Consider the following 26,649-nt stretch of genomic DNA (forward strand, 5'->3'; position numbering starts at 1 on the left):
ATTAAACTGAGATTAAAACAAGTGAAGAACATGGATATCAACTGCAAAGAAGCAAATTAGAAAATAAACCATTTTTGATTTTATATTAGAAATTAAAAGTATAAAATGAATACTTTATCATAATCTAAAAATAACTGAATTACCTTCCAAGTCATTTCTCTCTTAAGACTGTTCTAGAGAGACCAGAAGTAAATTACTCAATTACTTTTAATCTTATTTTAGAAGAGCAACCCTCCCCTTCCAGAACTACCCTTTATTCTGGAGGAATAATCCCCAACAGATTCTCAGCAGTGCAACACTACCTTCAACTTAACTAAAGTTACTATAATAGAATTATTTGTATACTAGAAAGCATATTCCTGATTTTCCAAGCTATGAAAAGCAGAAACAGATCGCTTTAAAAAGTCCCAGAGCTGGAATTCCCGTCGTGGCTCAGTGGTTAATGAATCCGACTAGGAACCATGAGGTTGAGGATTCGATCCCTGGCCTCGCTCAGTGGGTTAAGGCTCTGGCATTGCCATGAGCCGTGGTGTAAGTAACAGCCAAGGCTCGGATCCTGCGTTGCTGTGGCTGTGGTGTAGGCCGGCGGCTACAGCTCCGATTAGATCCCTAGCCTGGGAACCTCCACATGCACAGGAGCGGCCCTAGAAAACGCAAAAAGACAAAAAAAATTTTTTTTAATTAAAAAAAAATTAAAAAGTCCCAGAGCTAACTCAGCTAACATATACCTTTGTTAATGAATAAAATGAAAAACATTGCCCATAAAGCATGTAAATATTCCATAACTCAGTAATTGTCCCTCGCTCATCCCATCTAGTCGACAAGGGAAAACTATACTAAGATCATTTATTAACCTAATCTTTTAATCTTTAAAATTAACTATATTTCTCCAAGGCCTAGTTTACTTCTTCTCCCTCAGTTTTTCTTTCTATCCACATACTATGTAATTTACTTCCCAAACTGCCGTTGTATCTGTCTCTTCCTTTCTTTATACACTGCTCTAGTTCAAGTCCTCAAGAACTCTTACCTACTATAATCCCATTTTTAAAAATAAAACTCAGGAGTTCCCGTCGTGGCTCAGTGGTTAACGAATCCGACTAGGAACCATGAGGTTGAAGGTTCGATCCCTGGCCTCGCTCAATGGTTTAAGGATCCAGCGTTGCCGTGAGCTGTGGTGTAGGTTGCAAACGAGGCTGGGATTCCCGAGTTGCTGCGGCTCTGGCGTAGGCTGGCAGCTACAGCTCCAATTAGACCCCTAGCCTGGGAACCTTATCCATATGCCCTAGAAAGACAATAAATAAATAAATAAATAAAATGAAAATAAAACTATCTGAGCTATCTTTTAAAACGCAAATTTGGCAATTTTGCTTCTGTACTTAACTTTCCAAGTCCATCTGTTGCTTATAATAGGTTATACAAATCCTAACCACCGTACCCACACTACTTAGCTATCCCCAGGTACAGCTCATGCTCTGGCATAATTTCTGAAACAACCTGGTGTTTTGTGCCTCTTTGATTGGATGCCTTCCAGGATGCTATCCTGGTCCTACTCATCAGGATGACAAAATTCTAAACAAAATTCAAATATTACCATCTCCTGGAGTTCCTGTCGTGGCTCAGTGGTTAACGAATCCGACTAGGAACTATGAGGTTGCAGGTTTGATCCCTGGTCTTGCTCAGTGGGTTAAAGATCCGGCACTGCCATGAGCTATGGTGTAGGTTGCAGACTCGGCTTGGATCCTGCATTGCTGTGGCTGTGGCTTAGCCGGCGGCTACAGCTCCGACTGACCCCTAGACTGGCAATCTCCATATGCTGCAGGAACGGCCCTAGAAATGGCAAAAAGACAAAAAAAAAAAAAAAAATTTTACCATCTCCAGTCTTCACTGACCTTCCTGTCAAAACAGGTACATCTTAGCACACAATAATATATCACCCTTGATTATAATTAATCTTGTGTGATTCATTTTATGTAACTAACTTCCTCCTCTCAATTAAGGGTCTTTGATCTTATTTATCTTGTGTCTTAAAGGCAGAGCCCAGGGCCAGGCACATAGAATTAAACCAATAAATACCTGTAATATGCAGTTAATATGTAAAGATATTTTATTTTTTTAATTTTAGTTGGTTTTTTTTTTCTTTTTCTTTTTAGGGCCACACCCACGGCATACAGAGGTTCCCAGGCTAAGGGTCTAATCAGAGCTACAGCTGCCAGCCACAGCAACACGGGATCCATGCTGCATCTGCAATCTACACCACAGCTCACGGCAACGCCAGAACCATAACCCACTGAGTGAGGCCAGGGATCGACCCCACAACCTCATGGTTCCTAGTCAGATTCTTTTCCACTGTGTCACGACGAAAACTCCGTTATTTTAATAATTAATGTGGAAAATTATAATTACTCATGACATTGGAGTTCCCATTGAAAACTATTACAATTCTTTGTAAAAATTTGTCAAGTATAGTTAAAATACTACTTTTCTATGCATTGGCAAATTGTCATATTCCTTTCTAAGTTTGGATCAATTCCTAACATTTTATATTGTGTACTTTCAATATCATGAAATATCTCTTGAGAGTTCCTTTAATTGGCAGTATTTTGCTTGTCTCTTCCTCCAAGACAGCTTCGTCTTTTGTCATATCACTTTTCTCACTTATCTCGATAAGTTTGCCTTCACTAAATTCCTTTGGTTGTGTACCTAAAGTCTCTCAAATGGTGACAGCACCCACATTCCCATGGTGAACTGTTTCTTCTATAACTCCATTTATGTGTGATTCAAGTTTCACTTCTGGTGTCATCAGTTTTTGGTTTTTTTGCTGCATATTTACCTTTGTTGGCCAATTCCCTCTTTCAGTTATCCATTTAAAAAAACAAACTCATGAGTTTATCAGTAGGAGACAAAGAGACACAAGTACACACTTCGCTGCCTATGCATGAATACCAATATGTAATGACCAGGCTTCGAAATAAGTGACTTGACCAGTCACTGATCATGATACACATAGGTTACTGACACAGTGAACTGTAGACTGAAGAGCCAGAAGCCAAGTTGGTACTTTATGCACTTACTCAAAGTATGGTGGTAACTAAAATGTGAACCATGTTGTTGGATAACTGGTATTAACTAACCATGATGACTGAAACCTGTGCATATTAAAACTGTGCAGAATACTGATTTTTCCAAAAATCTGCCTGATTCGTTCTATTCTATTCTCTCTTTTTTTTTTTTGGGGGGGGGGGGGGGTTGTGCCTGCAGCATACAGAAGTTCTAGGGCCAGGTTTCAAATCTGCACCACAGCAGCAGCCTGTGCCACAGCAGTGACAATGCTGGATCCTTAACTCAGTGAGCCACCACGGAACTCCAGATATGTCCTATTCTTAAAAAAATGTTCTAAATCTATAGGAGAAGTGGTAAACTGCTTCAAAGTTTACATAGTATTCAAAATGTCAACATATTTCAATTAAAGTACCCAATTCAGTTTTAGCATAAGCAAATTACTGCTGTACATTCAATGACTAAAGAAAACGGATCGGCCAGTTACCAAAAAAATTTAGAAATTGCAGTTCCCTGGTATTGGCACTGCTGTGGCTTGGGTTCAGTCCCTGGCCTGGGAATTTTCCTCGTGCCATATGTGCGGCCAAAAAAAAATTTAGAAAATTAATTTTTTTTTTCTTTTTTGGCTGCCCCAGAGGTATATGGAAGTTCCTCGGCCAGGGACTGAATCTGGGCTGGAGCTGTGACCTACACCACAGCTGTAGCAATACTAGATCCTTAATCCACTGTGCTAGGCCGAGGATGGAACTGGAGCCTCCAGGGACAAGCTGGATCCTTAACCCACTGAGCCACAGCAGGAACTCCACAGAAACAAAGTAAACTTCTAATAAAAAATAATAAATTGGTGTTTCTTAGACAAGGATAACTTGATTGAAAATTTAAGAAATCACTCATCAAAACAAAATAAAATCAACTAAGTTTACAGATCGCCTTTTGAAGTTACAAACCCAAAATAATATTTATTAATTTCAAAATCAATTATTTGCTATCATGAAATATACTAACTCAAAGTAGATGAGAAATTACCAGATCTCATAAACCATGCATGCAGTTATAGAGTGCACACAAACAGAAGGCAAGCTCATTACTCATTTCCAGAGGGTGGATAACTTTCTATCCAATCCTGAAGGCTTACTACTAATTTGGTTCAACTTGGCTTAGTTCCTAGAAGACTGGACTCAGTCCATGCAATGTCAACATCTGACAAATTCTGAGAGAGTAACATCAAGGCTGAATTTATCAATTAGTGTTTGACTCACACAAGTACTACAGTTAGTATTTGACTCATAGAAGAACTAACGATTTGTCTTTTTTCCTTCTTTATGACTCCACCCACGGCATATGGAAGTCCCCAGCCAGGGATTAAATCCAAGCTGCAGCTTTAGCCTACGTGGCAGCTACAGCAACACTACCTCCTTTAACCCACTGTGCCATGGATCAAACCCGAGCCTCCACAGCAACCCAAGCTGCTGGAATCAAATTCTTAACCCACTAGGCCCCAGCAGAAACTCCTGGATTTGTTTGACTTTTAAAGTTGGTCAAAGACATTAGCTTTTCTATAGTTCAAAAAAGAAGTAACTTGGAATTTTTATTGCCTTTGACATTTAAAATTTATCCCAGAAACAAATTCTAACACAAGACTGGAGTGTAGACTAACTGAAAAAAATATGTCTTGGACTCCAAGAGGCCTCTTTCTGCTTCTATCTTATGTTACTGGCATATACATACATGATGAACTTCAAATTTCATTTTTTTTATTTTTTATTTTTATTTTTTATTATAGTTGATTTACAATGTTCTGTCAATTTCTGCTGTACAGCAAAGTGACCCAGTTATACATATATACCATTCTTTTCTCACATTATCCTCCATCATGTTTCATCACAAGTGACGGAACTTCCAAGTTTTAAAGATATGATGTCTCTTCCACTTTAAAAGCTTTTATTGGCATCTCACAGCTCTTAGTATAACACTAAACCTTTTTTTTGCTGCACCCACTGCATGCATAAGTTTCCAAGCCAGGCTCTGAATCTGAGCCGCAGTTGTAATCAGAGCCATAGCAGCAGTGACAACACCAAATCCTTAACCACTAGGTCACCAGGGAACTCCAATACTAAATCTTTAAACCTGGTTTACAATGCACTTTAAGCACTTGCTGCTGCTTCTCTCTCTCTCTCTTTTTTTTTTTTTTTTTTTTTTTAGTGCCACACCTGTGGCATATGGAAGTTCCCAGGCTAGGGGTCCAATCAGAGCTACAGCTGCTGGCCTACACCACAGCCACAGCCACGCCAGATCTAAGCCACATCTGTGACCTACGCCACAGCTCATAGTAACGCCGGATCCCCAACCCACTGGGCGAGGCCAGGGATCAAACCAGCAACCTCATGGTTCCTAGTTGGACTCATTTCCACTGTGCCTCACTTATTTCTTAAGCCTGTAAGTCACTGATTTCCCAGGACCACCGCTCCATCATCACTAGACTTGTTTTTTTTGTTTTGTTTTGTTTTTAGTTTTTTTTTATTATAATCACTAGATGCCTTTCAGTTCCTCAATGGCAGCCCTCCTTTGCTCCCATGCTTTCATATCTTCTCCCAACCTATTGTTCTTTTATCCCATGCCCTCATGCTAAAGACCCTCTGCCTCTCTTCTGGCTAATTCCTACTCCATTATCAGCCCTCAATTTAAAAGTAATTTCCTCCAAAAATCCTTCCCTACGTACTACATCAAGTTCCCTGGTTCACACTCCCATAACTATTTCAGTTATCATTACACTCATCACATTATAGGAACAACTTACTTAAAAACTGTCTCGCCCCAAGACTGCAAGTTGAGTGACTGTAAAGAATAAACTGTTCGTTTACTTCTTGTCTCTCTCATTCATACTTCAGCTTCTAGCATTAAGTTCTCAGTTAAAACAGCTAAGCGGGTAAGTGAAGGAATAAGAGAACAGAGTATCATTTCCTCACTTAACTATATCTCTCCTCTCTATAGTCTCACCTTCTGCTTCTCTAAGCTAGTCTCCAATACACCATAAACACTGCAATCCTCAATCTGGAATGCCTTTCTTTTCACCTTGGCTCTTTTCAAATAAAGCCAGATTCACTCATGCTTCTAAACCTTCACCATTTTCCTATACCTCTTATTTGGCACTTTACAATCAGACTGTCAACTCAAAGCAATCTTCTGTTTTCATTTTGGTACTAGGAAGCTGCTCATATTTTGATTGGGGAGTTATGTTCCACTGCCTAATATAATGCTTGGCCCTCCAGAAATATTTGCTTACTTCTACTACTGATGAGGTCAAGTTCATGTACTTTCTTCAATCACCACAAAAGCTTCATGCTATAGGAGTTCCTGCTATAGTTCAGTGGGTTAAGAACCTGACTAGTATCCATGAGGATGAAGGTTCGATCCCTGGACTTGCTCAGTGGGTTAAGGATCCAGTGTTGCAACAAGCTGCAGCACAGGCCGCAGATGTGACCCAGATCTGGTGTTGCTGTGGCTGTGATGCAGGCCAGCAGCTGCGGCTCCCATTTGACCCCCATTATGTATTCATTTAATCCTCACAACAACCCTATGAAGTAAATATATTATTATCCCCATTTTACTTGTAAGAAAACCAAGTCATAGCAATGCTGGATAACTTGACAGAATGACACAAAGCTTATGCAGAGTGAAACTCACCCTCAGACCCAGGCAATCTGGTTTCAGGGAACATACTCAAGAGTTCAGAACCATTAAATAAAATTTACAAAAGCAAGAAATGAGAAGTGGTTTCTGGTTAAATACTACATAAATAGAATGAAAACAAATTAGGCTACTTCAACCCACAGTTTGTTTTAGGTTTACATTGTATTTGAAGGATAACCAAGGATAACATTTTATCATCTCTTTATATAGGCATTCTACTAATTACCAGGGATTCTGTTAACACTTTTTTTTTTTTTTTTAGGGCCACGCCTGCAGCATATCAAGTTCCTAGGCTAGGAGTCGAATCAGAGCTATAGTTGCCAGCCTACACCACACCCACAGCAACGCCAGATCCAAGCCCCATCTGCAACCTACACCACAGCTCACAGCAACACAGGAGCCTCAACCCACTGAGCAAGGCCAGGCATCAAACCTGTGGCCTCATAGATCCTAGTCAGATTCACTTCCCCTAAGCCACAACAGCACCTCCAACACTTTTAACATCATTCTTAGTTCTTACATTAATTCCAAGTAACAGAGGAGTAAAGTAAGGTTAAGTGAGATTAATAATCAGGAGAAGTTAGAAGAACATGGCAAGGTCATATATAACTCCAGGTGGCCATGTCTTAAACTTACGTTCTTTTTTTTTTCCCTTTTCTCAGGCCACACCCATGGCATATAGGGGTTCCCAAGCTAGGGGTCTAACTGGAGCTGTAGCTACCCGACCTACACCACAGCCACAGCAATGCCAAATCCAAGCTGCGTCTGCGACAAGCTGCGTCTGCGACCTACACCACAGTTCACGGCAACGCCAGATCCTTAACCCACTGAGCAAGGCCAGGGATTGAACCCACAACCTCACAGTTTCTAGTCATATTGGTTAACCACTGCACCAAGACGGAACTCCAAGACTTATATTCATAAACACTAACGAAGTTCACCTTTTAAAGAAGGCATCTGCCTAATCGAGAATATTAAATTTACTGAAAATACCCCCCATTTTAGCACAATTTACCTATAATTTTTTATATATTGGAACAGAAAACCTACTGTTTCTAAAACATCTTTGTCACTTTTTTTAATTTTTTATGGCCACACCAGCAGCATATGGGTTTCCAGGCCAGGGATCAAATCCAAGTTGCATCTGCGACCTATGCCACAGCTGCAGAAACACCAGATCCTTAACCCACTGCACTGGGCTGAGGATAGAACCGGCAATGCCACAAAGACAAGCCAGATTGTTAATCCACTGCTACACAACAGGAACTCCTGTCATACTTTTAAAAAATAATATGACCCAGAGTGATGCATAATAGGTTACATAATAAAGTTAAAATACATTCCTAATATGGTAGAGAATAAGTCAGCACTCTTTGGCTTACCTTTATAAATGATACATTCTCAATCTTTTATAAAATATTATTTCTCTAGCTCAGTAAAAGAGAAAATTTAACACAGCTACATTTCAGTCATCAACATAGCTACATTTACAGGAGTTTGAGGTTAGCAGATGCAAACTATTACATTTAGAATGGATAAACAACAAGGTCCTACTCAATAGCATAGTATATCCAATCTCCTGGGATAAACCATGACGGAAAAATATATATAAAAAAAAGAATGTATAAACAGGTATCACTGACTACAGCAGAAATGGGCACATTGTAAATCAACTGTACTTTAATAAACAAACATACACAACTACATGCACAGAGGCTATTCTAAAAACACTTAATGTATATTTACTAGCTTAATCCTTACAATAATCCTAGGATAAAGGTACTGTTATTATTCCCATGTTACAGATGAGCAACCAGAGGCACAGACAGGTAAGTCACACAGTGCAAGGCTGCACAGCTAGAATATGGTAAAGTTAGGAGTTCCCACTGTGGCTCAGTGGAAACAAATCTGATTAGCATCCTTGAGGACACAGGTTCAATCCCTGGCCTTGCTCAGTTGGTTGAAGATCCAGCACTGCCATGAGCTGTGGTGTAGGCCACAGATGCAGCTCGGATCTGGCATTGCTATGGCTCTGGCATAGGCTGGCAGCTACAGCTCCGACTGGACTCCTAGCCTGGGAACCTCCATGTGCCACAAGTGCGGCCCTAAAAAAAAAGAGAGAAAGAATATGGTAAAGTTAGCACTATGACACAATCAGGAGGCCCTCCCACAGTTTATGTTCCACAACTAGAGCTTTCTATCATAGCAACACCTTGCATAAAACTTCACAGAACACCTTGCATAAAACTTTAAAATGATACAGCAACTGCTTGCTTTTTTCAAGTTACTTTTAATTTCAAAGGTTATGAAATTTAGGAACTACATTAAGGAATATTAAGCTAGGAGACACTTATGCAACAGACATCATCATCTACAATCAATAATGCTGGCACTTAATTGGTGTTTTATTCATAACCTTGAGTGTTCCATAAAGAAAAAGATATCAAAACCATCATTAACACTGATGCTTTAAAATTGCAATTGAGGAGTTCCCGTCGTGGCGCAGTGGTTAACGAATCCCACTAGGAACCATGAGGTTGCGGGTTCGGTCCCTGCCCTTGCTCAATGGGTTGACGATCCGGCGTTGCTGTGAGCTGTGGTGTAGGTTGCAGACGCGGCTCGGATCCCGCGTTGCTGTGGCTCTGGCGTAGGCCAGTGGCTACAGCTCCGATTCGACCCCTAGCCTGGGAACCTCCATATGCCGCGGGAGCGGCCCAAGAAATAGCAACAACAACAATAACAACAACAACAAAGACAAAAAAAAAAGTTGAAAAAAAAAATTACAATTGATCTTTAAAATACCTGATGTAGTTTTTAGTTACAGCATAATATAAAAATAAGATAGGTAAATATCCAGAAAAAGAGGCACTACAGATTCCAAAGCAAATGTCACCTTCTCTGGGCTCCATAACCTTAAAAACTGTATAAGGGTGGCCCAAGGATGCACTGAAGCTGGGGTCCTTATACAAGTAAATAGTAAATAATGGAGTCTGAAAACTGAATTGTGAAAGGAAGGGAAATCCAAATGTAACCTTCACATTTCAATCATTTATTGCTTATCTTCTTCTCTTAAGTACACTAATTCTCTCAGAAGCAGAATTATTGAAACTGAAAGAAAATATCAGAAAATAATTTGCAAAACATTTCACCACATAACTCTGAGTCACTATGAATAAATAGTATAATATCTTTTTTTTTATTTTTTTTTATTGTGCCTGTAGCATGTGAAAAGTCCCATGCCAGGATCGAACCCACTCTACTGCAGTGACCCCAGCTGCTGCAATGACAATGCCGTATTCTTAACCTGCTGTGACACAAGGGAACTCAAATAATTTTCTTTTTTTTTTTTTTTTGGTTCTTTTAGGACCACACCCACAGCATATGGAGGTTCCCTGGCTAGGAGCCAAATCAGAGCTGTAGCTGCAAGCCTATGCCACAGCCACAGCAACATAGGATCCGAGCAGCATCTGTGACCTACACCACAGCTCACAGCAACACCAGATCTTTAACCTACTGAGCGAGGCGAGGAATCAAACCCATGTCCTCATGGATGCTAGTCAGGTTCGTTACCCGCTGAGCCACTATGGGAACTCCTCAAATAATATTCTTAATGAAAGAAAATAGACCAGGATTTAAATAATGACCCTTTGTACACAACAGTACTGTTGCAGTTTATCTTCTAGCTTAGAGAGAGAGATATCATATTTGAAAAGCAATTTTCAAAGAACTCAAGTAACATTACAAAGGTAAGGGAACAAACATAAATGAAGACATATTCTGTATTTATCTATATTGTACAGATAAGGAAACTGAGATCTTAACATGAAAACTCTGACTTAAAAAAAAATAAAATCACACTGCTATTAAATGGGATGGTCAGGACTAGAATCTAAACTTAATTCTTTCCATAATATTTCTATAATATTATACCCTGAAACTTTAATCAAAGATGATTCACTACATATCTATTTTCACGACAAAAGTATTAAGAAATCTAAGTTTCCTAGTAGACTGATGATATATCAGCTTTTATTGGACTGCTATTTTACATCTTGCATTCTATCATATTAAAGTTGTAATTAATTATTTTAAATTGGTACGATGTAATATTTCCTTGCCGATATATTACTACTATACCTCATATATCCCTCCTTTAATATATAAAAATAAACAGAAGCTATACAACTTATAGAACAAAAATCGTGCAACCTTGATTAGGCAATTTTCTTACATAAGACAAGTATTTAAAAGTTCAATCCTGGAGTTCCGGTTGTGGCGCAGTGGTTAACGAATCCGACTAGGAACCATGAGATTGTGGGTTCCATCCCTGTCCTTGTTCAGTGGGTTAACAATCCGGCGTTGCCATGAGCTGTGGTGTAGGTTGCAGACGCGGCTCAGATCCCGCGTTGCTGTGGCTCTGGTGTAGGCCAGTGGCTACAGCTCCAATTAGACCCCTAGCCTGGGAACCTCCATATGCCGCGGGAGCGGCCCAAGAAATAGCAAAAAGACAAAAAAATAAAATAAAATAAAATAAAATAAAAGTTCAATCCGGAAAAAAAAAAGATAAAATGAACTTTCTCCAAATTAAACACTTGCCTCTTTGAGAATGATACTTTTAAAATAAGAAGATAAGCCACAGACTGGGAGAAAATACTACAAAACATGTATCTGATAAAGGACCTGTATCTAAAATATAGAAAGAATTCTTAAAACTCAATAAGAAAACAAACACAACTTAAAGGAAAAAAAAAAAACAGGCAAAAAATATCAAGACACTGATGGCATATAAGCAAGTGAAAAGCTTCCCATCATTGATCATTAGGGAAAACTGAATTAAAATTGTAAGATACCACTACATACTTTATTAGACTGACTAAAATTGAACAAACAAACAAAAAAACATCGACAATACTAAGTTAGGGAAGACTGAGAGCAATTGGAACACACTTAAAAATTTTTTTTCAATTCCTATACCATGATAGTCATGCAAAATGATGTGGTCACTTTGGAAAAGTTTACCAGTTTCTTAAAAAAATTTAAGTATATACTTGGGATACTATCCAGCAATCCCCCTCCATGGTAATTATCCATGAGAAATGAAAATACATGTTTATGGAAAAGTTTACAGCAGCTCTATTCATAATCTCTCCGAACTGGAAACAACACTGGTAAACTAGAAACACTGGAAATAACTGGTAGATGGATAAACTGTGGTACACATCCAAACAATAGACTGTAACTCAACAATAAAAAAAACTGATACACATGAATCTAAAATGTATTAAGCTAAAAAAATTTTAAATAAAATGCATTAAACTAAGTGAAGGAAACTATACTTGATGTTACATGTTTCCATTTACATGACATACTAGAGAAGGCAAACTATCAGTGGTTTTCAGGAGCTGAGGTTGAAAAGTTGGGCTGATTATAAAGGAAACAAAGACATTTTTTGGAGTGTGGGGAAAGATCTTTTTTTTTTTTTTTTTCATTTTAGGGTCATACCTGCGGCACATGGAGATTCCCAGGCTAGAGGTCGAATCCTACACAACCACAGCTACATGGGATCTGAGCCCTGTCTGCGACCTACACCACAGCTCACAGCAACACTGGATCCTTAACCCACTAAGTGAGGTCAGGGATCAAACCCATGTTCTCATGGATACTAGTTGAGTTTGTTATCACTGAGCTACAACAGAATTCCCAGAAAAGCTCTATATCTCAACTCGTTGTTTTACAGAACTGCATGCAATTGTCAAAACTCAGCACATTATACTAAAATGTATGAATTTTATTATATGTAAATTTTATCTCAGGAAGCTTGACATTAAAAATTAACAAGCAAAAAATGCAACAATTACGCAAAATTTTGTTCCAAGTGAATTAGAATGGAGATGAATTTGTAATCACAAACCCAAGTGTAGAATGAATAATTAAAAAAATTATTTTAAGGAGTTCCCGTCGTGGCGCAGTGGTTAACGAATCCCACTAGGAACCATGAGGTTGCGGGTTCGGTCCCTGCCCTTGCTCAATGGGTTGACGATTCGGCGTTGCCGTGAGCTGTGGTGTAGGCTGCAGACGCGGCTCGGATCCCGTGTTGCTGTGGCTCTGGCGTAGGCCAGTGGCTACAGCTCCGATTCGACCCCTAGCCTGGGAACCTCCATATGCCTCGGGAGTGGCCCAAGAAATAGCAACAACAACAACAATAACAACAACAAAAAAAGACAAAAAAAAATTATTTTAAGAGTTCCCTTGCATTTCAGTGGCTCTGGACACTACTGTGGCACAGGTTTGATCCCTGGCTCAGGAACTTCCACATGCTGCAGGCATGGCCAAAAAAAATTATTTTATGATATTCTTTTAGAATATTTGTTTATCTCACACTGGACATATATACCCATTTTGTAATGTATCACAGCATTAGCATTATAAATTTTTATTTCAGTAAGATAATTACGGAAATAAAAATACTGTATACATTAGCTTTTTTCTTAAACTACTTTCATTAGTTCCTGAATAGACTCAATGTTTTCATATGCCAAGACATGATTCTATATCATTTATTTGTTATAACTGAATAAAAAACATACTCCTGAGGCCTCCATGGTTATAAATTTTTCGAATCTCTGGAATAACATCGTCCACTTATTGGTCCACTCCATTTCAGAAATCTCATGAAAACAGTAAATAGTTCTTCGCCACATTACAAAGGCAGGTGTGTTTGGAAGTGAGCGAAAGGGTGGAATGATCGCTATTTTCCTTGCTGTTTAGGGGGTAAGAGCACAAAGCAGTCCCAAACCAAGCTCCTTTTGAGGAGTAGACTTCTCCATGATTAAAGGTGGAACCTATTAAACAATCTAGATAATATTTTAACTTCTTTTCAAAGGAGTTCCCTTCCCCCCACTCCAGTTCAGTATACTCAGGGACTCTAAATGCCACTGAGAGGAGTTCCCATCGTGTCTCAGTGGTAACGAACCCAACTAGGATCCATGAGGAGGTAGGTTTGGTCCCTGGCCTCACTCACTGGGTTAAGTAAGGATCCAGAGTGCCATGAGCTGTGTTGTAGGTTTCAGACATGGCTCGGATCCCTTGTTGCTGTGGGTGTGGCTATGGTGTAGGCCGGCAGCTGCAGTTCCCATCAGACCCCTAGACTTGAAAGTTCCATATGCTGAGCATCCGGCCCTAAAAAGTAAATAAATAAATAAATGAATAAATAAATGCCATTGAAAAAATAGCCACTCTCATTTGTATAGCACAAATAGTCCACATAATGCATTTTTTACCCGTGAGATCTCTTCTCAGCAAGACCTATGACAAAGGCATTTTTAATTTGCATTTTACAAATGTCAAAACCCACTCAGGTTAGATCAGCTGTCCAAAGATGACCCAAGCCAATATGTGGCAGAGCTAGAATACTGTTTATTATTCTATGTATACATTAGCATCTACTACCGTCTAAAGACAACCGACATTATGGGAAATCTATACCCAGTGATATCTAAAAATACTATCTCTACCTTATCTGATAGATAAGAAAACTGAACTTTAAATATTAAAGTATATGAAAAAGGACCTATAAAAATATTCTGGAGTGAAATTCACAGATAAAGAATCTCATCATTGAAAAAAAGTTAAAATAATGTATTGAAAAGACAAAGGCTAAGGAACTGGTCCATAGGGTGGCTATGAAGTCTGGAAACAAGTACTATTACTATACATGCATCTTAACATAATTTTTTTTTTTTTGGCTTTTTAGGGCTGCACCCACAGTATACGGAGGTCCCCAGGGTAGGGGTCAAATCAGAGCTACAGCTGCCAGCCTACGCCACAGCCACAGCCAGGCGGGATCCTCGCCTCGTCTGCAACCTACACCACAGCTCACAACAACACCAGATCCTTAACCCACTGAGTGAGTCCAGGGATCGAACATGCAACCTCATGATTCCTAGTTGGATTCATTTCTGCTGTACCACGATAGGAACTCCTTAATGTTATATATATATATTTTTTTTCTTTCTTTTTTTTTGTCCTTTTTGCTATTTCTTTGGGCTGCTCCCTCGGCATATAGAGGTTCCCAGACTAGGGGTCGAATCGGAGCTGTAGCCACTGGCCTACGCCAGAGCCACAGCAACGCGGGATCATTAACCCACTGAGCAAGGGCAGGGACCGAACCCACAACCTTATGGTTCCTAGTTGGATTCGTTAACCACTGCGCCACGACGGGAACTCCTCCTTGATGTAATATTAATAAAGCACATATTACCTACTCTCCTACAGTTCTAAACTTGGTAGCCATTGTGTATATTAAAATAGACTAAGTAAAGACATAAACATAGTGACAACTAATTGTTGAATGAGACACTGGATGTAAAAAAACAAAGGCCAATACTAGAACAACTGGAAAATGTGAATATGCATGCATGTAGGACAATAGTATTGAATCAGTGTTAAACTTTCTGAATTGGTAACTGTAATGTAATGCATAAGAGAAAGGCTTTGTTCTTAGATGATTACATATTTTAAGTATTTAGACATGAAGGGTTATGATGTGTGCAACTTCCTTAAATGGTTCCCCAAAATATCTGTGTATAGTATACAGAGACATCAAATGGCAAAATGCTAACCAATGATCTAGATGAAGATTATAGTATTCACAGTTATTATTCTTGAACTTATAAGTTTGAAATTTCAAAAGATGAAAAGTTGAGGAGTTCCTACTGTAGCACAGTGGGGGTGTTGAGATTCCGACTGTAGCAACTCCGGTCATGGAGGAGGCACAGGTTCAATCCTCGCCCGACACAGTGGGTCGACACAGTGGATCGAACGATCTGGCGTTGCTGCAACTGTGACATGGACTGCAGCTAAGGAGCAGATTCAATCCCTGCCCTGGGAACCTCCATGAGTGCAGCCAAAAAAAAAAAAAAAGAGAGAGAGTTGAAGATAAAAGGCAAAACATTAAGTTTTCTTTTAGCTTTTTTCAACAGCTAATAGACATTTCCAACAAGATCTTTTCTAAGAAATTGAACTAAAAACAGATATATTCTTTCTAGTGCCTCTATAAAAAAAGTTAACTTTAGTTAGAATCAGAGTATTTGTTGATTTTCTTTAAATATGGTATAAAACGTGGCAACAAACAACAGAATAGCTTATACTTTATCAGGTTCTATGAGAATTTTAGCAAAATTTACATACTGTCCTTTATTTTTAAGGAGCTTCAAAAGTGCTAAAAACAGATAAAATTCAATGTCCAGTCCTGTGGATCATTAACAGCACTCTAAGCCCTGAGTAAACTTGCTATCAGATAGTACATATTTAACTAAAATTCAACTCACTCTAATATATTTGATTTCCCATTAAAGTGTTTCTCCCACCCCACTCCAAAAGATTTTCAAAATTTTTTATCTTAATATTAGGAATGCACTGAGGCTGCATCATAGAGACATTTTATTTCCATTAATTCAACCATAAGCCGGGGGCGGGGGGGGCGCAGGATTTCAACAGCAGACACACCATTCAACTAAATAAGTATGCCTTCCCCCAAGGAACATGAAGCAGGAGTCTAAGAAGGGAGCTGTCCAGTAACATATGCACTTCTCCCTATGAGCCTCATGCCAAGCTCTGATCCTAGTATTTAAAGTATTTTTGTGTAACAAAGCCCCTAATGCAAGCCAGTTTTTCAATCCAGTGTGCAACTAAAGAAATTTATTTTTGGAGATTCTGAAGGAAAAACTGAATATTCTGTACTTCTTTGGGATGGAATGAATGTATGGAAACCATACTTCATGACCCCTTTAAGGGATTTTTAAGGTAATTTGAACCAAAATCTTTTTTTTTTTTTTTTTTTGTGGGAGGGGTTTGTCATGTGTGCTAAATTCACAATTTAACTCAATCCTAACATGCAACTCCAACATCAATGTTCTCTATTTCATTATTATGGCAAGAACATGACACATTTTACGTCAAAGCAAGGATTGACGTCTTTCCAAAGGGTACAGCCAGAAACATATTCCTCAAATTTTCTAAGTCAACACCATACATTTCTTGTTAGTTACTCCTGAGCCTGCCAATTTTCATTTGCATTTTTCCACTGGATTATTATTTAATCTGAACAACTTCTACATTCTTTCTACTCATAGAATCAGAACTAGAAGAAACTAAGAAATCACATAGCCTACTCCTCCCTCCAATCTCACAGAGCTGTTAGCTGGAGACTTCCGTTCCCTGAGTTCCATGTTATAAAAAATTCCTTACTCTCCAACTAACATTAATTTTTATAAAAAGGTAAAAATTTAATTGCACAGCTTTAAAAAGACAATTTGTATAAAGTGATACAAAGTGATATAAAGTGAAACAAAGCATTGAATCCTCAACACTTACTAAGCTCTGAATCCTACTGAGTATGTTTTAATACTTCTCAGTGATCCTCAGAGGAACATCAGAGAACCCCCTAAAACTTGGCTCCTTCCTTTTAACACTTATTTTTAAATACAATTATTTTATTTTTATTCTGATGTCTTATTTTTATAATCCTTAACCCTGATGTTTTATATTTTAACTCTTTTCTTAAAAAAAAAAAAACTATCGGCTTTGAAAATTGTTTTTAACAAAAAGTACAATAAGTTTTAAAAATTCTATTTAAAGCTTTCAGTCTAGATTTTTTTTTTAAGTGAAATAACTTCACTTTCAGAATGAGGTATAAACATTGGGGGGATTGATGTGGAGATTATTTGCCTAGCATCAACCTACAACAAAGTCACAAATGTAAAGTTTCTGTGACATCAGGATATAATTCCCTAAAGCCCACTTTTTCATGGTGTGCACTCTTTATTTTCTTTCAAAAGATTAGTGCAGAATAACAAATGCATTATATACTAAAATTTAAGAAACAGTTCAGATCTTTGAATTAAAGTCACAAACCTAAGCATCATGGTTGAAAGAACTTACCTGAAGCTCACAAGTTCTTTACAAAATTCTAACTAAATATAAAGATGTTGCTGACATAGTAAGGAAACATTATTTATTTTCAGCTTGCTTAATTAAAGTGCCTAAGTCTGGGATGAACACTATAACTTCAAAATAAGCCTGACCAACAAGGGCCAAACCTTACAGTTGCGTCATAACCTTTTTTTTTTTTTTTTTTTGACCAGAGACCTCTTTGAGAAACTAACAAAAGCTAAGAATCCTCTTCCCAGAAAATTTCACATGTCCACATACACACAAAATTTTAAGGCAGTGTTGAGGGGAGGGAGGAGTCACACAGACTCTATCAATCACAGAGAAATAACTGCTACTACTGATTATATGGAAGACAGCCTTAAGACATAATGCTTTGGTATTCATACACACTCTGCCGATGAGAATAAGGGTATCCAACAGGCATCTGGAGTTTGAATGCTGTCTGTGGTACCACAACTGTTCCAAGGCTAAAGGAACCTGGTTCTGCTAAATGTGTCCATCACTGCTCTTCAATCCCTGACACGGGAGACCCTGTACCCTCTCATCCCTACCAGGATCTCCACCTCTTATCATCCAGACTTGAGACTGGCAAGCTGCTTTGATCTACTTTAGCTGCTGACAAGTAACCATCCAGCATGCCCTTTAATACCTTCAGTAACACAACTTAGGGCTCCAGAAGGCAGGCCCACTCCAGTTTTAGGCAACCCTGAAGAATTATAAGGTAATTTTCTAATTTGATTAGCCTGGTTTGTAAGTTTTAAATCCTGTTCTGAATTTCTCCTCTATTTACCTGACAATGGGTAACAAAACAGCTTGCTACTCAAAGTATCCAGTCCTAAAACCAGGAGCAAACAAATAATTTAGCCCTACTTTGACCAAACAGGAAAATCAGAATTACGCTGAAAAACACTTTCTATTTCAAAGTCAAAATCTAAAATAATTGGTATTGGTTCAGTTTAAGAACGATGTAAGGCTTTCATGTACACATTTCCTACCTTGTTGGACTTCTTTTCACAGCAAAAAATTTTTTTAATGAATTAAATTAAAAGATTAAAATTACAGTCACTGAAAATTAACATCAGTTCTATGTACAAATAGTTTATTCTCTGTATTTCTATTTATGCCTGTGATTCTGTAATAAAACAGCTCTAATCAATGCAACATAAATATAGATGTCATTATTTATTCATGAGGTAAAGCCTGGCTTTCAAGAACTATAAGTTGTCTCAGTCACCTTCAACAGCTCCTTTTTCACAATAACAAGCACCTCTTATTGAAACCAGTTATTAATAAGGCCCATTTAACATATATAAAGCAATCTCTGAAGCAAATGCTTGTTTCCTTTGAAAACAAAGGAAATATAAGCAATAATATTTGATATTTTCTTCCTTAAGTAATTCCACCCTAGTGTTGGAGAAGAAAGGTTCAGAAATACTTTACAAAGAGTAACTGATTTAGTCAAATAAGATAAGAACAATGCTAACCAACAGTTAAGTGGATAAACATAGAGCAAAATCTCATTTTAAAAGGGCTACCCAGGGGGCTGCTTCCTGGGCTGTGTCTCAGAAAGCCAAACAATGCACACAATCCTAAGGAAGAGGCTACCTTGTAAGGAGCTTCTTTACAGTCCTTCAATAATTAAACTTCCTGCAGGGCTCCAAAGGTCCACCAAAATGAATTTTGTCGTATTCTGCAAACTTCACAGAGGCACTACTTCGGTAAGTTTATATGATAGCTATACACTAATCCCTTGGTAAGAAATACACTTCCTGACAACTAACCACTTCTCTACTTTTCCAGGGTGCTTGTAGAAGGAATGCTGTGTTTTAAGACACACCCACAAAGCCTAAAAAGACTGCCACACACATCCACTTATCAAAACTTGTATTACAAACAAAAGGCACATTAAAGCTCAAGAAGAGAGTCCTCTAAGCATTCTCTTGTAATAAAATCATCTACTGAATCATTTTAGTTGATTCTTTCAGATGAAAATGGTTTCATCCATCACAAACATGATATGAAAAATTTTCTTACACTTCACATTGTTGGATATTCCATTATTTAAGGTCAGTTTTAAATCAGTGTATTTGTACCCAAGAAAATATTGTCTATCTCGAATCAGTTCAAGAATGTGTTCTTTTAAAACAAAATTCTTTCACTAGCTTGGTGTTTTTGGGGTTTTTTTTTTTTTTTTTTAGGTATGCACATGTGGCATATGAAGCTCCCAGGCTAGGAGTCAAATAAGAGCTACATTACAGCCACAGCAACCTGGGATCTGAGCCAGCTCTGCGACCTACACCATAGTTCACGACAATGCCGGATCCTTAAACCACTGAGCGAGGCCAGGGATCAAACCCTCGTCCTCATGGATACTAGTCGGGTTTCTTACCCCTGAGCCACAGAGAGAATTCCTCACTAGCTTGTTATTTACTTACATAAAACCGCTCAAAATAGCTTAAAGACTAGACTACAGATAGTCAAAAAATGCCCCACCCCTGAAAGAGTGGATGACTGGAACATTTTAATATACTCCATCACGTAGCAGTAGAGCTACAAAACCATCATACTGGCGCCAGAAGTTGCACATTTTCCGGCAGAATTTGTTCTTAAATAGATTTTACATCATCCTCAGAACTAAATGTCACCAACATTCAGGTACACTGATGATAGTAATCGATAACCACAAATCCTGTGATATAATCTTCTCAATATTCACTTGCCCACTTTTCTCATTTCTTTTAATGTGAAATCGCTAAATGTAAAGAATTAGGAGTTTTCTTAGGTAATTAAGTTTATTAACTGGGAGGCTGGAATTACCACGTTATGAAAACTTCAAAGAATAACAATACAAAACAAGATTCAAAGGGAAAACGCTCTAAATACTGAAAGATGTTACACTTTTTTAAAAACAGTATTTGCGGGATGCCAAGGAAGATTTCCAAAACTCACCCCTCCTCCCGCCTTAAGTTCCCCCACCCCCCGCCCGCCGCCTCTAGTCTGGTAAGTCGTTACTCTGACGCGGCTGGGATGCTACTTACCGAGTTTTTCCACCAACTTGAGCATCACCCCTCCAATGTGCACCTCCCCGGTCACTCTTAGGGTGACATCGCGGTTCAGGTCCGTCACATGAACGCTCAGTTCCCACGTCCCATCCGCATAGCAGCCATCTGGCATCCTTATCCCGTCCAGAGCCATGGCTCCTTCCTGCGAGCACGGAGGAAATGGCTCTCGTCAGCGTCACTCCCCCAAAGGAAGGCAAATCCCACCGAATTCGCAGAGTCGGCCGCGGGGTGAGAGAAGGTGGAAGACACGAGGGTTTCCGCACCAACTCGGGAGAGCGGCCGCAGGCCCGGCTGCGGGCAGGATTCTGCGCCCCGCGCCGCTCCTCGGCGGCCGCTCCACGCTCCCGCCCCGCCGCGGCCCTTGGCGGACGCGGCGCAGCCCGCCCGCCAGCCCCGCGCGGCCTCAGGGTAGCGGCCCTCGCCTAGCGGACCGCGGCGGGCTTCACCTGCCTGCCGGCCGCACCCAGGGCGGGAGACGCCGCCCGCGGACTGCATAGTCCGCTCCCCTACCCGCCCTCCTCCTCAGTTCCCGCCGGCCCGGCCCCTCACCGCACGTTCTTCCAGCTCCTCGCGCTCCCAAGCCTGGGCTCGCGCAGCAACAGGCGCGGGGGCGGCGGCTCGCCGAGCGGCGGCGTTGGGTACCCACCTCGGCAGGCAAGCGCTGCCTCCCGGCCGGAGCGACTAATGGAGTCCGCTCTTCACGGCCCCTCGCCTCTCCCTCCGTGCTCCACCCCTCTCTCCCCGCCCCCTCAATCCCAGTCCAGCTCAGGCCGGGCGCGCCAGCTCCCTCCTCCCCGCCCCGCGGAGCTGCCCGCAGCGGGTCCAGCCGCCTCGCCCCTCCCCCACAGTCCCCCGCGGCCCCGCTGGGGGCCAGAGCCGCACGGACTCCCGGGCGGGGGGCGGGGCGGCGCACGGCGGGGGAGCGAGCTGTGCGGGGGAGGCGGGGGGCGCCCGCGGTGGCAGCAATCTCGGCCCCGCCGATCCGCTGCCCTTTTATGGAAATGAAGGACCCGGCGTAGGGATTGAGTCCAACATCCGGGCTCTCGCCGGCGGGACCTGAGGAGGGGGAGCTCGGGGAACGCAGAAGCCTCCTACCCAGCGCGGGTGGGCGCTGGGCGCTCCTTGCAGTGCTCGGGTCTCAGGCTCGGCGAGCGCCCGCGGCGGCGGGTGTCTTGGCTTCCAGCTGCATGAGGGGGCCGGTCCGTGAGAAATGGTTACAGGAAATTCCCAGGACAAGGTCATTTTCAGGGAACAAAGTCCCCCGCCCCCTCCCCACGTCTGGAGCGAGCCCAAAAGTCTCGGGGCGATGAGAGGTGCCGCTCTCCGGGAGCTGGAAACTGGGGGTTGGGGACATAAAAACTTTCAAAAAGTAAATGCCCAAGCCAGCTCCGTGAACATCCGACAAAAGAATGAAAAAACCCAGAGGGAGTTGAACCACAAAAATTGCTTTGCAAGCAATGTCCGGCACAACCAGTAACTCCTACTGGACTCCTAAGAGTTTGCTTGTGCTCTTAACCCATTCGGAAGCTCCAACCAGAAGTGAGTCACATAGGTTCTACGATGCTCTTATGGGGGGGGTGGGGGTGGGTGCAAATCAGGGAAGTGAGTTTTATTCGAAAACTGTTTCTGCAGCCTCTTCAACTCTGTACGTATTTGTATGTTTTTAAATATGCAATTTAGAACTAACAGTCTACTAAGGCGTTTAGATCGATATACATCCTCTACCCCACCCTCAGCCACACCTTGAAGGAATTGTAATAGCTCCGGACCGGGGCCAGCAGGTACGGGAAGAAATAAAGGGCTTTACCTGTTGAAGCTGACCAGTGATGGAGAACGGTCCTCCTGCTCCCAATTTTCTTACACTTCCCCCTTTTACTGCCACACTCTGGGGAGAGGGAGCCAGTCAGAAACAGCTAGCGGGGGAAAGTGCCTCGCTGGCAAAAGCATGGCTCAACAAATTTAAGTCAGGGAGACTCGGATAAAATGTCCCAGATTCCATAAAAGACCCCAGTTTTTAAAAGTCTCAAAGTCTTCTTGAACCTGTGTCAGTCTCTTCGAAGAGGACCTCCCCCTCCCCGCAAACAACGATGTGTTCAGCAACACAATTGGGAAACGAGGTTAGAGGCCTCAAGAAAGAAGTGGAACCCATAAAAGAATGAAAGAGAAGCAGCGAAATTTAGTCAGATGCCAGAGGTTTGGCACCAAAAATAGGGTAAAACACTACAGTATTTTCAGCTACTCATCATGGAGAAATTGATGCCTCGAGTCTGTAGTCTCCAATCTCTATTTCTACTCATGGATGTTCCAAATCATTCACTTGGAAGCAGTATGGACAACCAGAGAGGAGGGAACGTCTATGTAAATTGCGGTGTTGAAAATATCGAGGAAAATGTTTTTTTAATAAAGTAGAGAAAAACTTGTTAGGGTTAAAAAAATATACATGCAGTTGTAAAATCACGAGCATATTTTGTCTTAAATATTCAGAGCAGAGAAAAAAGACTGAAAGGAAATACACCAAAATATTAAGAAGCTCTCTGGTGTTGAGATAATGGGAGATTTTTTTTTTTTCCCCTCTTCTTCATTTTCATTCAGGCTTTGCATTCAAGACTTGTCTGTTACTGCCTTGAATTGCATTCAGCATATCAATTTCCATGGACATGCCATTACATTCAAAACGATAGACACAACTGATAGAGTATCTATTGGACACCTGGACAGGACTTTTGGGGGTTTCCTTATGTGTTTTTTAAAATCCCCCAGTAAATTATGAGTTCTTGGATAGCAGGGACTTCAGATTCTTTGCACTGCACAAAGAAAATGGAAAACATGCTGGTATCAAATTAACACAGATGTCCAGGACACACTAGTTCTGCCCCATGGAGATATTTCAGTACCGGGGAAGTCCTGACTTGTAAATCTACATATTTATTTCTACACTTTATCCCCCCAAGGATGTGTGGCAATGTATAAGAATACATAAACTTTGTGATAGCATACATGGCACAAAACAAGGAGGAAAAAAAGGACAGGAAGCAAGGGTTCGAGATTTAAAATGGAGCCGGGAATGAAGATAAGAATTGTACCTTAAGACCTTTGCAAGTGCTCCCATAAGCTCAGAATAACTATGGTTTCTCAAACATGCCTTTCAGAACCAAAAATATGCACATCCTTTCCTTCCGACAAATTTGTCGAAGCCAACTGTCGTCTAAGAAACCATTTTACTACTCAGTTTCCACATTCTGGTTCTTGCCTCACTCTTCAATGAGTTACTTTCTGAACAATCTCCTACCACCTCACCGACTTCTCTGACTGCTGCCCATTTCTCTGAATGTTTCCTAAAGGAGAGGGAGCAGGGGGTGGGATAACATTGCATATAACAGCCCCATTTCTTAGCATTTGAAACAGCTTAATTATTGCTTTATAAGAGACTTTACTAGTTTAGAAAATCAGCAGTTTGTGTCTGAGCCTTATAAAGCACAGGAAGCCAATGACCTTCGAAAGAACCATTGGAGTAATAGACTGAGATGGATGCAGCTGGTCCCTTTAGCCTTCTTTTTGAGTATTTCAAGCTGTTTCTTGCTTTGAAGATTAAAGAGGAGTCAGACTTGAATCTCTGAAACTGGGGATTTTTTTCCCTAGATTATCAAGTGAGACCTTCAAATGCATTTCTTAAATGTTACTTCCACCTAATGTTTCCTAGTGTGTTCAGATGTGGAATCTTATCTGAAATCCCCTACTAGAACCTCTAAGACAGTGCAATACTTGTGGTACTTACATCATACTGAAAAGTAGCCGAGAACTCCAGTGTTTGGAAGAACGGCTCAAGCATTGAAAGCAGCAATATCCAAATAAGGTCCCAAGCACTGGGCTTAGGTTTAGACCAAATGATACCTCGCAGATCTGCCGTCAAATGCAGCCCTCGGGTTTAGTAATCCGCAGGTTGACTTCAGCTTTTTCTCTGAGTCTACTTAAATTGTGCTTTACATTCTTAAAAGGTTAATACAAAATATAACCACTGAGTTTGAAAGAAAGAGAGCTTGGGGTTAGGAGAAAATAAGGGAAGGTTTGTATGAATGTGAATGGGTAAGGGTTAGTTTAAAATGCATTTTAAAATGCCATTCGAGCCCAGCAAGATGAAATGTAATGAATTATTCCTGTCAAATAACCAGGTGAGCAGAATTCTCTCTTTGTCTCAGGGACTGCCAAAACTGGTAAAGCTACTAAGGAGGTAGAAATCAAGGGGCATGGAATGCGAACTAAGAATGGGAAAGAAGATTGCAGGGGCCACTTTTCTTTTGATAGAAGTGGGCCTTCACTGGAAACGTCAAGAAAAGGATTGCCAAACTGAGCAACAAGGATGATTTGCTTAGGAGACACAGACCTAAAGAAAGCCTCTGAGATAACAACGAAATCACTACTTCAAGGGGAAAGAAAGGTACTGTTTGAATTTCTGCTCCAGATTATAAAAAGCTTTTTGTAGAATACCATGCTGAGTGATACTTAGGAAAAAAAAAAAAAAAAGCTTGAACTTCACATCACCTTGTGAAATGTTCTGCCTCTGAAAAAAATATGAAATGTTCGTGTATATATACTCACACAAACAGCGTAGCTAATGGTGTGCTTAGCACAGTGCAGGGCACTGAGACAGACATGTAGATATATATCATATGCCACAACCTCTTAAGAAACACCAATCTAATACAGGAGACATTTAAAACACCAGAAAGGGAGTTCCTGCTGTGGTGCAGTTGGTTAAGGATCTGGCACTGTCACATAGGTCACAGCTATGGCTCTGATTCAATCCCTGGCCCAGGAACTTCACATGCCACTGATGTGGCCAAAAAAAACAAACAAAAACACCAGAAAGGATATCCATATGCAAAAAGAATGAAGTCATACCACTGCCTTATACAAAAATTATATACAAAAATTAACTCAAAATGGATCATAGACCTAAATGTAAGGTCTAAACTTGAAAATTTTTAGGAGAAAATGTAGGAGTAAACCTTTGTGACCTTAGATTAAACAGTGACTTCTTAGATAGGACATCAAAGCAAAAAGGACAAAAGAAAAACTAAGCTGGATTTTATCAAGATCAAAAATACCTTTTTTCCCAAAGTATAGCATCAAAAATGTGAAAAGACCCACAGAATAGGAAAAAATATTTGCAAATCATTTATCTTTTAAGGGACCTATATCTAGAATACATAAAGAGCTATTACAACTCAACAATAAGAAGAAAAACAGCCCAGAGTTCCCATGTGGCTCAGCAGCTTAAGAACCCAACATAATATACATAAGGATGTGAGTTTGATCCCTGGCCTCATTCAGTGGGTTAAGGATTTGGTATTGCCACAAGCTGCGGCATAGGTCTGCGGCTGCAATTCGGTCCCTAGCCTGGGAACTTCCATATGCCACAGGTACAGCCCCAAAATTTAAAAAAAAGAAGGAGGAGAAGAAGAAGAGGAAGAAAAATAACCTGATTAAAAATGGGCAAATAAGGAGTTCCTGCTGTGGTACAGTGGGTTAAGAATCCAACTGCAGCGGCTCCGGTCACTGCCAAGGCCCAGGTTTGATCCCTGGCCCAGTGCAGTGGGTTAAAGGATTGCCACAACTGCAGCTTGAATTCAGTCCCTGGCCCAGATACTTCCATATGCTGTGGGTATGGTGACTAAAAATGGTGACTATCTATCTATTTAGGCAAATGCTCTAAATAGATAGATAGTTCTCCAAAAAAAGATGTGCAAATGGCCAATAAGCACATAATAAGATGCTCAACATCACTAGGCATCAGGGAAATGCAAATCAAAGCTTCAATGAGATACCACTTTTACACCCACTAGAATCATATAATACAAAAGATGACAGCCACAGATGCTGCTCGGAT

General features: G+C 40.4%; 1 protein-coding gene across 7 annotated transcripts in view; it reads right to left on the reverse strand.

Annotated features, from left to right (window-relative positions):
• The window catches only part of FERMT2 (FERM domain containing kindlin 2), an 87,298-nt gene extending 65,799 nt beyond the window's left edge, over positions 1–21,499 (reverse strand). For 3 of the 7 annotated variants that reach the window (XM_047767359.1, XM_047767357.1, XM_047767358.1), the window contains exons 1-2: positions 21,312–21,492; positions 20,739–20,904 (exon numbers count right to left, since the gene is read on the reverse strand). In XM_047767359.1, the coding sequence (XP_047623315.1) occupies positions 20,739–20,895 (157 nt within the window). In that variant the 5' untranslated portion in view covers positions 20,896–20,904; positions 21,312–21,492. Of the gene's footprint in view, positions 1–20,738; positions 20,905–21,311 lie in introns of all 7 variants that reach the window. The other 4 variants (XM_047767356.1, XM_047767354.1, XM_047767355.1 and 1 more) reach the window with 3 other exon arrangements.
• Between the last annotated feature and the right edge of the window lie 5,150 nt (positions 21,500–26,649).

The sequence above is a fragment of the Phacochoerus africanus genome, chromosome 2 (genome assembly GCF_016906955.1).
Source record: "Phacochoerus africanus isolate WHEZ1 chromosome 2, ROS_Pafr_v1, whole genome shotgun sequence".
Classification (NCBI taxonomy): Eukaryota; Metazoa; Chordata; class Mammalia; order Artiodactyla; family Suidae; genus Phacochoerus; species Phacochoerus africanus.